This window comes from Centruroides sculpturatus, unplaced genomic scaffold, assembly GCF_000671375.1.
Source record: "Centruroides sculpturatus isolate CEXI.00-Female unplaced genomic scaffold, Cexi_2.0 scaffold1555, whole genome shotgun sequence".
Lineage (NCBI taxonomy): Eukaryota > Metazoa > Arthropoda > Arachnida > Scorpiones > Buthidae > Centruroides > Centruroides sculpturatus.
This window is the reverse complement of record NW_019385729.1, coordinates 109320-123240: the sequence shown is the minus strand read 5'-3', so window position 1 is coordinate 123240 and position 13921 is coordinate 109320. Positions and strand designations below refer to the sequence as shown.

The 13921-nt window shown below is 26.2% G+C and overlaps 1 protein-coding gene across 1 annotated transcript in view; it reads left to right on the top strand.

Moving 5' to 3' along the window:
* LOC111641596 (putative thiamine transporter SLC35F3) overlaps positions 1 to 13921 on the top strand; it is a 54461-nt gene that overhangs the window by 19810 nt on the left and 20730 nt on the right. The window contains exons 2-3 of the mRNA XM_023387781.1: positions 3295 to 3652; positions 3736 to 3955. Coding sequence (XP_023243549.1) covers positions 3295 to 3652; positions 3736 to 3955 — 578 coding nt within the window. The remainder of the gene's footprint in view (positions 1 to 3294; positions 3653 to 3735; positions 3956 to 13921) is intronic.

Sequence of the window (13921 nt, the reverse complement as noted above, 5' to 3'; positions counted from 1 at the left end):
TAAATTATATTTTTACAAAATTAAATAAAGAAAATGTACGTTTAATCGTGAAAGTTTTGATTTAATTTTGAATTTTACTTTGTTTTTCAATATAAATAAAACTTTAATTATGCGTTTTCTACTTTAATAAATAAAATTAAATGTATATTATATTATATACAATGGAAGGTACAGTATAATAATAGATTTAGTGTGTACAAGAAGGAAAACTTGAGACCCCCTTTTATATTTATGTTTATGGATGTATTTTAAAGCCATATCACCGAAACTTGAAGTAAATATAAAGTCTCAAATCTTATTATTGAGTAAAGAAGATGTAAATATCCATTTAAGCTCATATTTGAGTGTATTTGAGCCCCCTAAAAACGTAAGGCTTTAGACAAAAGCCTATAATGCCTATGTATAAACCACTACTGAATAATAGATTAGCATTAATAGGGCGATAAACTTCTTAAATTTAAGTTTATAATGAGAAAATCAAAGCAGCCACTTTTCCCATGGGATAATGTAACAGTTTTAAAAACTTATTGTAATTAAAACTATTTTACTTATATTTTAAAATCGCATTTAGAGTTTTATACAGTTTCATCTAAGAATGATATCTTTGAACATCAAAATATTAACTATAAACGTTATGAAAAATACAGTTTTTTTGAACGATTCTTTTATTTGTATTTTGAAACAGGCTAATAATTTATTTTAAAAGATCTATTTATAAATAATATTTTATAACAAAAAATGTTAATAAGTATAATATCAATAAATATAGGCCCTAATAGTTACTTTTACTCCAATCAATAAAGGAAAAGTTTGTTGCGTGTCAAAGGTATTTTAAGTATCATAGGTATCTATATTCCTCTATCTGGCTTATTTTTAATGTATTAGTGAATATTTGTTTGTAAACTGGAATAAAAAATAAAAATTAAATCAAAATAAAAATTATTTTAATTTTTACTTTTAGTTAATTTTTTATTTTTAATGAACACGATATTCAATTTGTGAGAAAAGTTTCTACTAAACAGCGCTGTCCTGATAAAAAAAAAGGAGTTTGAGCTTTATAAATTTTGGATATTTTCAAATTTTACTTTTAATAGTTGCTATTTTCTTATTTCCTTAATATAATTGTTACTGAAATCTGTGTAGATTAGAAAAAGCTTATTGACTTGAATCTATATATATATATAGGCCTATATATTGAGTGATGTAGAATGATGTTGAATTTAGTAATCTCGTACCCCTGTACATCATACTTTTCCTGTTAACAATGAGTCATCTGTCTGTTCTGGAGAAAATTTTTGAATTGCAATAACGTGATTTCCAGTCCAAACCGGAAGTGAATATATAGTTAATTGGTCCTAACCTAGGCTTTTTACTTTTGGTTTCGACTTTCATCTATTTAACTCCGTTCTCGAATTTAAGAAAGAACAAACAGACAGACAGGTCGCCAGGGGAAATTTATAGGTCTGAAATTCTAAAATTGCAATCCAATATATATAAAACATGCATATTTAAATATTTTATACTTTTCACGGTAAGAAAGACACGAGTGGATGAAGTGTTACGTCACAATTATTCAAAATCCGATTGTTCTGCACAGATGAAGGTGTGACGTATCTGTCTATCACACGGTACCATCAAATATCTCAGACATTAAACGACACGAGATTTATCAATGGATAAAGCTACGTTAATTTAAAATTACATAATAAATTTTTAAACGTCAATTCATTCAAAATATTGATTTTATAACATAGTGCCTTCATTCACTCGTGTTTTCAATTGCTATTTTTTCTTGCCAATGTGTTATTAATTAACCGTGTCCTCAAAAGACCGGATCCTAACGCATTGCACTCTTTTCCTACATAAATCTGCCACTAATATAAATATATACAAGCGCTTCTAAATATTCAATCGATATATATAGAATTTTTTATTTACGTTCTAAACTTAAGTCTATAGAAACAGATATTTCCTTCGTTTCTATAAAAAGAAACAATGTTTAAATTGTTTTATATTCTTTATAAATGGATTTAAAAATGTCAATATTTTNGATTTTCTGGTATATTTGAGATGTATTTAATTTCAGATAGAAGCAATAAATATATTTCTATTTAAGAAATAATTTAAGACGAAATTCTGTTAGAAATTTTAACAACGATGCCGAAGGGACGAATGTTCTTGGTAAAAATAAGTTCTAGTAAATGTCCCTGAGGGAAAGCCATCTCTTCAGGCGCCATGCAGGTCGAGAGCATTGAGGACAGATGCACTTAATCATAATGTCATAGAATAGCATTTTGTAGCCGTTCATTAACGAAAGTGACATTTCGGATGTTTACATTGTTAAAAGAAAAGCAAAAATTCAGTAAGAGCATAGAAGTGTCCTTTAAAAAAAGAAATAAAAATCATGCTTAGGAAGTAGCTATTAATATCTTCCAATCCGGTGTGTTGTGCGATTGAAAACAGCCTTTACTACTCTTATCGACTTCTGCCCGGTTGCTATGGTGATTAAACTGCATAGTGGAGGTTGTCTGTTGAAACTAGGTTTCCAACTCTCCAACCATCATGTTTGCTAGATCGTGACGATGTTGCTGTCGGCCATAGGACTCTCTAACATTGGTTTTCAAGGTAAGACTCGACCTAGCTGTTGCGCATTAGGCTGTGCTTAACTCCTTCGTTCACTACTCCTTCTCCCGATTATCATATGGATACCAGTTGATTATGTATTTTTGACATGTTTACCAATAGGATTGATGCTTGCTTATCACACAATTCATTGATATGTATAGAATCTATATCAATACCGTATATAGAAATATATTCCGTATATCCTGTAATTGCATACTTATTTTCATTATTCAGCTTGTTTTCATTAAATAATAATAATTCTTAAAAGCACAAGGTCCTAAATTCAACATATAGTATGAAACCCCTGTTGTAGCTTTATGTATAAATCCGGCGCTGAATAATGGCTTTCCAATTGTTTAAAAGCATAGCCTACTTAAAGTAGGGCTTGTTAGATTATGAAGCATTGCTATTATCGAACTTTAATCATTTCCATAAAAGTATTGAATCAAAAGTGCTTCAACTACGAGGATTATCAAAANAAAAAAGGTGGAAAAAAGCTATTTCCAGAAATGATATTCCTGTTGAGAATTAATCGATAAAATTTATTTTTATCAATACTTGTAAATGACGTTGACACAGATTTATGTGTAAAAATAATGAATGTAATCTTTCTTATTTTCTTATTAAATTATTAATTATTAATATATAATATTTTGAAATATTTTATAGGTGATGCAGACAATCAACCTTACATGAAAATTGCCGGTCGTCAGTGTTGTACCGAACATGGCAAAAAAGTCACATATGGAATTATATTAACTACAGTTATAGCTACGGCATGGGTAGGGACCGTACACTTGCTCAAAATTACATACACCACACAACCCAATGTCAAAAATGCTGTGAAAAACACCACAGAGAATCAGAGAATGACAACCGTGTCACCATCTACAGGCACTATCACATACAGTGCTCCATTTTTTACGACATGGTTCTGCAGCATGTGGAACTGCATGTTTTTCCCAATTTTCTTAAGTTTAAGACCCTGTTCTTCGTCTGAAAAGACCACAGTTAAAAAAATTTTAATGTAAATATATTATTAAAAATTATTTCGAAAAAGATTTTATTGATTATAATATATTAAATCGCATTTTTTTATTTTATTTTTAGAGAAAGCATACAGAATTTTCAAGAAAAGAATTTTACTTTGCTTCAGTTTTTCGGTAGATGTTGTCTTTTTAGCCTTCTTTGGGTCATATCAAATTATATGATTGTACATTCTTTGAAAATTTTGGGAACGACGGAAGTTATGGCTTTATTTTCTTCAAACGTTTGCTTTGTTTATTTATTATCCTGGGTTATTCTACACGAAAAATTCGTAGGAATTCGTGTAAGTATTTAAAATTTCCTATAAAATTCTCATAAAAATTCATTTAAATATATTATTTATATTAATTATTAATTGTTATTATTAAGTAAACATAATAAAAATGATATTTTAAAGTAATTAACTAAGCGTAAGCTCTATCTGTATGGATAATTAATTAGTATAAATTGTTATCTTATGCTAATTAAATTATTAAAGTTTATTATATCCGAAAAGATGTCAACATGTGGTTATAAGCAAAATCCAACTTTGTATTGATTAATTCTGTGAAGTAAGCTCGAGTTCAAAGACACTACACCTATTCTTTGAACTCTGTGTTTACGGATAGTATATCAATATTTTTCTAATTATATTTAACCAAATTTTTTTTATTTAAAAAATAATTAAATAAATATACTTAAAAAAAGAATTTTTCTATCGATTTTTCTCATGTTTTAGCATTGTTATATCTTCAATATTTATAATATAAAAGATGCATTTGAAGTATACATATATTATCCTGTTTGCTTTAGACTACGCAGAATCAAAAATATATTTATTCAGTAAATATTTTGACGTATTTTTTCTTCTATTCAAAATGCTCTTACAGTCTGAAATTTTAATGTTGTGGGATTTACGAATGTCGAATATAAGCAGTTCTATCCATAAGAATTTTTAACTTATCTAAACCATTCTAATTTCTAAATATATCATTAAAGTATCGTTTATTTTAATATATTTTTAAATAAAATGCTGAATTTTTGTTAAATTTTTGCTCTAAAATTAAATATAAAACGGAAAAATTTATATTTTAATAAAAATCGTTTATATATTCACAATTATTTATTTGTAAAATTAACTGTTCTTTAAACATTTCTTTTAAAATAATAATAATATTATTCTGGTTATAAATTACAGTTCTATTTTTCTTTTAAAATTTAAATTCTATTTAAAAAAAATTATTTTCCGGATTAAACTTACATAAATTATCGTTTAAAAATAAATTTTATAATTTGATTCTTTAACAAAATTTTTAAAAAATTATTATGCAAATTTTTGAAATATTAATATTATATTTTATAACATTTTTTAATTATATAATAAAAGTTAATTACAATAAAATGTAACTAATTGTTAGGCATTTTAAATACCATTAAATTTATAAAATAATTTATTTAGCTATAAAATTTTTACGCGATAATCTATTAAAATTGTAGAATTAAATAATTTTTTAAGAAAATAACGAAGAGTTTCATATAAATAATTTATTTCACTGATGTTTCTGAAGTTTGTAACAGCCAGAATCTACTAAAATAAAATAGAATATTAATGAAAATGAAAAGATTTTCTGGTATATTTGAGATGTATTTAATTTCAGATAGAAGCAATAAATATATTTCTATTTAAGAAATAATTTAAGACGAAATTCTGTTAGAAATTTTAACAACGATGCCGAAGGGACGAATGTTCTTGGTAAAAATAAGTTCTAGTAAATGTCCCTGAGGGAAAGCCATCTCTTCAGGCGCCATGCAGGTCGAGAGCATTGAGGACAGATGCACTTAATCATAATGTCATAGAATAGCATTTTGTAGCTGATTCAGATGCTACTTGTACAAGACAGATTTATGCGAATTTCGGAGAAAAATCGCTGATAAAAAATACGAGATTTTAATTTATAAATCTTGTTTTTAATTTATTAAAATTTACATTTAAATGTTATAAATAAGCTGAAAAAGTTTTACGTTGTAAAGCATATATTTAGCTATCAGTTTTATAATTTTTTAGTAAAATAGTATACAATATATTTTGATGTATCGTTCTCTTAAATAGCGCAACACTCGATTTAGTGCCAAGTTTAAAGGCAAACAAATGGCGACGCTAAATAGGGGTTTGAATGTTAATTGTTAGATGATTTAGCTAAAATCATCTCCTAATCACCTCAAAATTATTATAATTTTAATAACTTATTTTAAAAATTAATTATAGAAAGTATATATATATAGGCTATATATAATTAAAAAATTAGATTTTGTTAAAATTTATCGAATTCTCAATGCGTATTCGTTTAACATTAAAACGGAATTTAGAAATTATTAAAAAAATTCTAATATTTCTAAATTTCAAGAATTTCCTATTAATCATTGAACTGTGGCACGCCCTCTTAACACGTGATTGTCATGTATATGAGTTTTAATGAATGGTAATATAGGAAAAAACTTAGTTGAATCTTTCTCAATGATATAAATCGGCCATTTTCATAGAATACGACTTTCAGGTTCATTGACTTTTATTATGGAAGAAAAAGAGGAGATGAAACGTAAAAACCGATTGGTAAAGGAAATCGTATTTGAATGGATGCCATTTGATGTGATCAAGACGGATGAGAAAGTGGCTTAGAAACAATTCAACCGATTTGTTAATTAGTTAGAGGGGTCAGAGGTTCTGTATTGATTAAAATTTTGGTTTAATTAGGCTGCAATTTGAAAAAAAATTTATCTGTCTGTCCTTCCTTAATCTCGAGAATTGTGTTATATAAATAAAAGCAGAGACCAGATATGGAAAGCTTCGGGGTAGGAGGGCCCAATTAACTATGTACAAACTACCGGTCTGAACCGGAAGTCATGTGATTTCGATTCAAAAATTTTCCCCAGAATGGAGTTATGTAAATGACCAGTTTTTCCTATAAAATCTTCGAGTGATATTTATAAATATTGATACAATGAATTTTATCTCGAGATACGAAATATTCGTATATAGTTTGCATGATATTGTATAATATTCTACTTCCTACAGCTTAATTTTATATTCGAGTTCTCATTGCTCATAATTTCTGGAATTGACTAACGTGAATCACGTCATATTATCATAAATATTAATTTTTCTTTTTGGAAANAATCAGTTTATTATTGATTTTGGAAGCTCAGTTTATATATATATATATATATTTTAACATGAAAATTACTAGATCTCATTAAAATCGCTTTATATATTCGCAAAATTAATTTAGAAATAGATTACAACTTGAAATTAAACAATGCAAAGTTATATCCACAGTAAAACCTGTCCAAAGCGCAACCTGAATAAAAAGGAAACTGCCTGAACGGAAAAAATTCCTCGGAACGAAGCGATGTTTTTACATTAAGAAGAAACCTGTTCAAGACGGAAACTCGTCAAACCGGAAAAAGTATTCGACATCGTGCAATTCCGGTTTACACGGGTTTTACCTTAATTGATTTTAATTTGATAGATCTTACTCATTTAGGCTACTGTTATGTTTTGCGTATATGGTTTATTTAAAAGAATTATCGATTTTTCATGATATACAATGCATTATAGATTGAGTTGTTTTGAAAAATACGAATAAGTTTCGAGGTAATTATTCAACAAAATACTTAGAAACGATTTTACTAATATTGATGTATTCAATTGCTATAATAAAAAGCTTCAAGCAACTCAGAAAATCAAGTGATCGTAACGACGCTAAAAGCGAATTATCAATGTCCCATAAAGATACAAGTTTCTATGCATTTAAGTTATATATAGAAACAAGAATAAGGTTAAAGTCTTTATATAAAGCTTTTTGTTTTTTTAGCTAAAATATAGGGCGTGGCCCAAAAATCAGTTAACCGTTGTAAAGTTTAAATTGCTGTTTTATTCGAATAATTATATTTTCTAATTTTTGTTTCTATCTATTTTATCAAAGAGTTCTAAACTTAGTTTACGTTTTATATTCACACGTGTACTTATAAAATACAAAATATGGTTAACAAACTTTGGGCCACCCTGTATATATTTTTAAATTAAAGTTTCTCGAGATTACTTTTTAATAGTGTATATGTATATAAATTAAATTGTTCCTTGTGAGTAACCATTCATTTCAGTAACGGTAGTAAAAGAAATTGTTTTTTTTTTTTTTTTTTTTTTTTTTTTTTAAAAAAAAATTTTTTTTTTTTTTTTTTTTTTTTTTTTTTTGTTAGATAAATAAATCGTATGTCTGAAATTCTAGTTGAGGAATTTTTTATATATCATATGTCATGAATGAGGAAAAACGATCGCTTTCTCTGATTGTGAAATATGTTTTATACGTATAATAATAATAAAAACTTCGATATTTCGTTATTTCACAATAGAATATAATAGGAAGAAATGATAAATTGCCTTTCTAAGGGTAAATATGAGAAATAACGATGAATTATTTTATTTTCACTCTTGAATCTGTACAAAAAATAAAATAAAATGTAATAAAATTTAAATATTTACACAAGAAATTTTTATGATTTTATATACAGTCGACCTCCCATAACACTGTTGATTATTCCGTTTTATATGAATTCCATATTGTACGAGTCACTTAGATTTTACAAATACGTGAGCCGTTCACAGCCCGGCACACGTATTTGTAAAATCTAAGTGACTCGTACAACATGGAATTCTTATAAAACGGAATTATCAACAGTGTTATAGGGAGGTCGACTTGTATAGTATTACAGTAATAAAATACTACTATAGTAACAAGAAATGCATTAACTTTTATTATTGTAGTAGTAGATTAGATTAGTTACGCTATTGTTTACTAAGACAATTTTCAAGAGTAACAGACTACAGTAACTACTATTACAATAACAAAAAAAAATTCTAGTAAATGTCATATACTGCAAATGTACAGTACAGGATGTGCGTAATTATAATTTCTCTACTCAGACCACNTTTTTTTTTTTTTTTTTTTTTTTTTTTTTTTGTTAGATAAATAAATCGTATGTCTGAAATTCTAGTTGAGGAATTTTTTATATATCATATGTCATGAATGAGGAAAAACGATCGCTTTCTCTGATTGTGAAATATGTTTTATACGTATAATAATAATAAAAACTTCGATATTTCGTTATTTCACAATAGAATATAATAGGAAGAAATGATAAATTGCCTTTCTAAGGGTAAATATGAGAAATAACGATGAATTATTTTATTTTCACTCCTTGAATCTGTACAAAAAATAAAATAAAATGTAATAAAATTTAAATATTTACACAAGAAATTTTTATGATTTTATATAGGTGTATAATTATTTATCTTTTTGAGCTGCATTTTGAAAAAATTGTAGACCTATAAAATTCCCACCATGGTATGTCCGTCTGTCCTTCCTTAATCTCTAGAACGGTGTTATATAGATGGTATTCAAGACCAGATATAAAAAGCTTAGGGGCAGGAGGTCAGATAGCTATGTATGAAAGTCCGGTATAGACCGGAAGTCATGTGATTTCAATTTCAATTCAAAAATTTCTACGGAACGGAGTTACGTAGATGACCAGCATGACTCTATTGTTACTAGGAAAATTATGATGTACGGGAGCAAGACACTACTAATTTGAGGTGGAGAGCATATATTTTAAATTAATAAATTAAAAATATGATTAAAAATTGCATCCTGGTATTGTGATTATGTCACAATAATTTTTGCTCGTTATTAATTATAATTAAATGATCGAATACAAAATATAATAATCGTTAGTAAAACTTTCTGTTATAATATAAAAATATGCTTAATATTCATTTAAAATATATTAAATATTTTACGTAAAATATAAGAAATAAAAGGTAATGCTTTTTCTTTAATTATTTAAATAAACATTATAATTATTACGATAATAAAAGCAACTTATATAAAAGAATTTAATTATATAAATTATATAATTGGATAATAAAAATCAAATTATTTTGTTAAAATAATAAAATTTAAAATTTTATTTGAAAGAATAACATAAAATTTCAAAGAAATAATTGTTTTTTAAATATTTATTTCACTTAAAATATAAAATATAAATACGTTCAGATAGTTTATTTAATTAATATCTACGATAAATTCAGATCTAATAGTCCATCAAACTACGAATTATGAAAGAGAAAATAAAAAAATAAACCTGTATGAAAGTTTAATAAAGTGTGAGAAAATTAATAAAGAAGTAAAGCCAAACCTCCTCAAATAGTAATGATAATTACAGTAGGAAATTCTCACGAGAATTCCGTCTCATAATAACTAACCATGAAATAATCATGTTAAAGATTCTTATGATGCAATACTCTCCTGTTCTGAAGCATTACTTATTTAATCCAAGATTTACTTGTTCCTAGCTGATAAAAATTTTTTCATTAATGTTTACAGAGCTATTCGAAGAATTTATATGCATACAACTAACAATTTTTAATTAAAAATAATTAATTTGATCCATAATTATTTATGCATACACTTTTATGTATATGTATATGTAGACTATATATTGCTATACATACTCCTATAACTATAAAAGAGTTAAAGGGTAAAAGAATATTTACACAGAATAAAAGTGCTGTATATATAACACTATAGAGCCTATACTGATATAATTTGAATTTATAAAATATTCAAATTCGTATAATTTATTTAAAATTTTTTATTGTTATTTAATTAAAATTTATTTAAAAAATTGAATTGATAACCACATACACACACACACCATACACCACATACACTATATATAAGAGAGGGGGAAGAGAGTGAGAGATTGCACACATCTCCTCTTCAGAATCTAAATTTTATTACCTGAATTTATATAGATAATTTGCTATAAACATTAACCTATTTTTTTAAACTTTATCGATTAATTTCGATGACAGCTCAGATCGATTCTTTTAGGAAGAACGAGATAAATTTTCTCATGTAGCTAATTATATCGATATCCAATTTATGTCAACTGACTACATCTACTTAGTTTAATAGATGATAAAAGAGTTTAAAGAATAAAAATAATAATAGAAAATGTGAACTCATTACATTTTCTATTTTAGTTTAAGTGGCAACAAGTTGAGTAAGTTGAGTAATATTTCATATTAAAAAAACCTGGCCTTGTTATTGATTCATAAACTTCTAAGAATTTATTGAGTTTAGTTCAATGGTTATTCATTTTTGGCTTCTGTTTATGAAAGTTTTATCAAAGCACGTGGAAGTTAGAAAATTATTGATTTTTTATTACAGAAAAATGAATCAGTTTTATCCAATGATTTAGTTTTGCACTCACAGATGTCGCCACGTTTCAATATTATGAATAAATCTAAAATAAAAAAAAATCATATAGTTTTTTTTAATTAAAATTTTTTAAATATTTAAATACTTAAAAATCTAATATAAAATAATATAAATTAATAAAAAAATTTAGTTATTATTTAATAAAAATTCCACGTTCATTAACGAAAGTGACATTTCGGATGTTTACATTGTTAAAAGAAAAGCAAAAATTCAGTAAGAGCATAGAAGTGTCCTTTAAAAAAAAGAAATAAAAATCATGCTTAGGAAGTAGCTATTAATATCTTCCAATCCGGTGTGTTGTGCGATTGAAAACAGCCTTTACTACTCTTATCGACTTCTGCCCGGTTGCTATGGTGATTAAACTGCATAGTGGAGGTTGTCTGTTGAAACTAGGTTTCCAACTCTCCAACCATCATGTTTGCTAGATCGTGACGATGTTGCTGTCGGCCATAGGACTCTCTAACATTGGTTTTCAAGGTAAGACTCGACCTAGCTGTTGCGCATTAGGCTGTGCTTAACTCCTTCGTTCACTACTCCTTCTCCCGATTATCATATGGATACCAGTTGATTATGTATTTTTGACATGTTTACCAATAGGATTGATGCTTGCTTATCACACAATTCATTGATATGTATAGAATCTATATCAATACCGTATATAGAAATATATNTGAACGGCTCACGTATTTGTAAAATCTAAGTGACTCGTACAACATGGATTTTATATAAAACGGAATAATCAACAGTGTTATAGGGGGTCGACTGTATAATTATTTATCTTTTTGAGCTGCATTTTGAAAAAATTGTAGACCTATAAAATTCCCACCATGGTATGTCCGTCTGTCCTTCCTTAATCTCTAGAACGGTGTTATATAGATGGTATTCAAGACCAGATATAAAAAGCTTAGGGGCAGGAGGTCAGATAGCTATGTATGAAAGTCCGGTATAGACCGGAAGTCATGTGATTTCAATTTCAATTCAAAAATTTCTACGGAACGGAGTTACGTAGATGACCAGCATGACTCTATTGTTACTAGGAAAATTATGATGTACGGGAGCAAGACACTACTAATTTGAGGTGGAGAGCATATATTTTAAATTAATAAATTAAAAATATGATTAAAAATTGCATCCTGGTATTGTGATTATGTCACAATAATTTTTGCTCGTTATTAATTATAATTAAATGATCGAATACAAAATATAATAATCGTTAGTAAAACTTTCTGTTATAATATAAAAATATGCTTAATATTCATTTAAAATATATTAAATATTTTACGTAAAATATAAGAAATAAAAGGTAATGCTTTTTCTTTAATTATTTAAATAAACATTATAATTATTACGATAATAAAAGCAACTTATATAAAAGAATTTAATTATATAAATTATATAATTGGATAATAAAAATCAAATTATTTTGTTAAAATAATAAAATTTAAAATTTTATTTGAAAGAATAACATAAAATTTCAAAGAAATAATTGTTTTTTAAATATTTATTTCACTTAAAATATAAAATATAAATACGTTCAGATAGTTTATTTAATTAATATCTACGATAAATTCAGATCTAATAGTCCATCAAACTACGAATTATGAAAGAGAAAATAAAAAAATAAACCTGTATGAAAGTTTAATAAAATGTGAGAAAATTAATAAAGAAGTAAAGCCAAACCTCCTCAAATAGTAATGATAATTACAGTAGGAAATTCTCACGAGAATTCCGTCTCATAATAACTAACCATGAAATAATCATGTTAAAGATTCTTATGATGCAATACTCTCCTGTTCTGAAGCATTACTTATTTAATCCAAGATTTACTTGTTCCTAGCTGATAAAAATTTTTTCATTAATGTTTACAGAGCTATTCGAAGAATTTATATGCATACAACTAACAATTTTTAATTAAAAATAATTAATTTGATCCATAATTATTTATGCATACACTTTTATGTATATGTATATGTAGACTATATATTGCTATACATACTCCTATAACTATAAAAGAGTTAAAGGGTAAAAGAATATTTACACAGAATAAAAGTGCTGTATATATAACACTATAGAGCCTATACTGATATAATTTGAATTTATAAAATATTCAAATTCGTATAATTTATTTAAAATTTTTTATTGTTATTTAATTAAAATTTATTTAAAAAATTGAATTGATAACCACATACACACACACACCATACACCACATACACTATATATAAGAGAGGGGGAAGAGAGTGAGAGATTGCACACATCTCCTCTTCAGAATCTAAATTTTATTACCTGAATTTATATAGATAATTTGCTATAAACATTAACCTATTTTTTTAAACTTTATCGATTAATTTCGATGACAGCTCAGATCGATTCTTTTAGGAAGAACGAGATAAATTTTCTCATGTAGCTAATTATATCGATATCCAATTTATGTCAACTGACTACATCTACTTAGTTTAATAGATGATAAAAGAGTTTAAAGAATAAAAATAATAATAGAAAATGTGAACTCATTACATTTTCTATTTTAGTTTAAGTGGCAACAAGTTGAGTAAGTTGAGTAATATTTCATATTAAAAAAACCTGGCCTTGTTATTGATTCATAAACTTCTAAGAATTTATTGAGTTTAGTTCAATGGTTATTCATTTTTGGCTTCTGTTTATGAAAGTTTTATCAAAGCACGTGGAAGTTAGAAAATTATTGATTTTTTATTACAGAAAAATGAATCAGTTTTATCCAATGATTTAGTTTTGCACTCACAGATGTCGCCACGTTTCAATATTATGAATAATTATATATAGAAACAAGAATAAGGTTAAAGTCTTTATATAAAGCTTTTTGTTTTTTTAGCTAAAATATAGGGCGCGGCCCAAAAATCAGTTAACCGTTGTAAAGTTTAAATTGTAGCGTTACTATGCTTATGTTTAAAT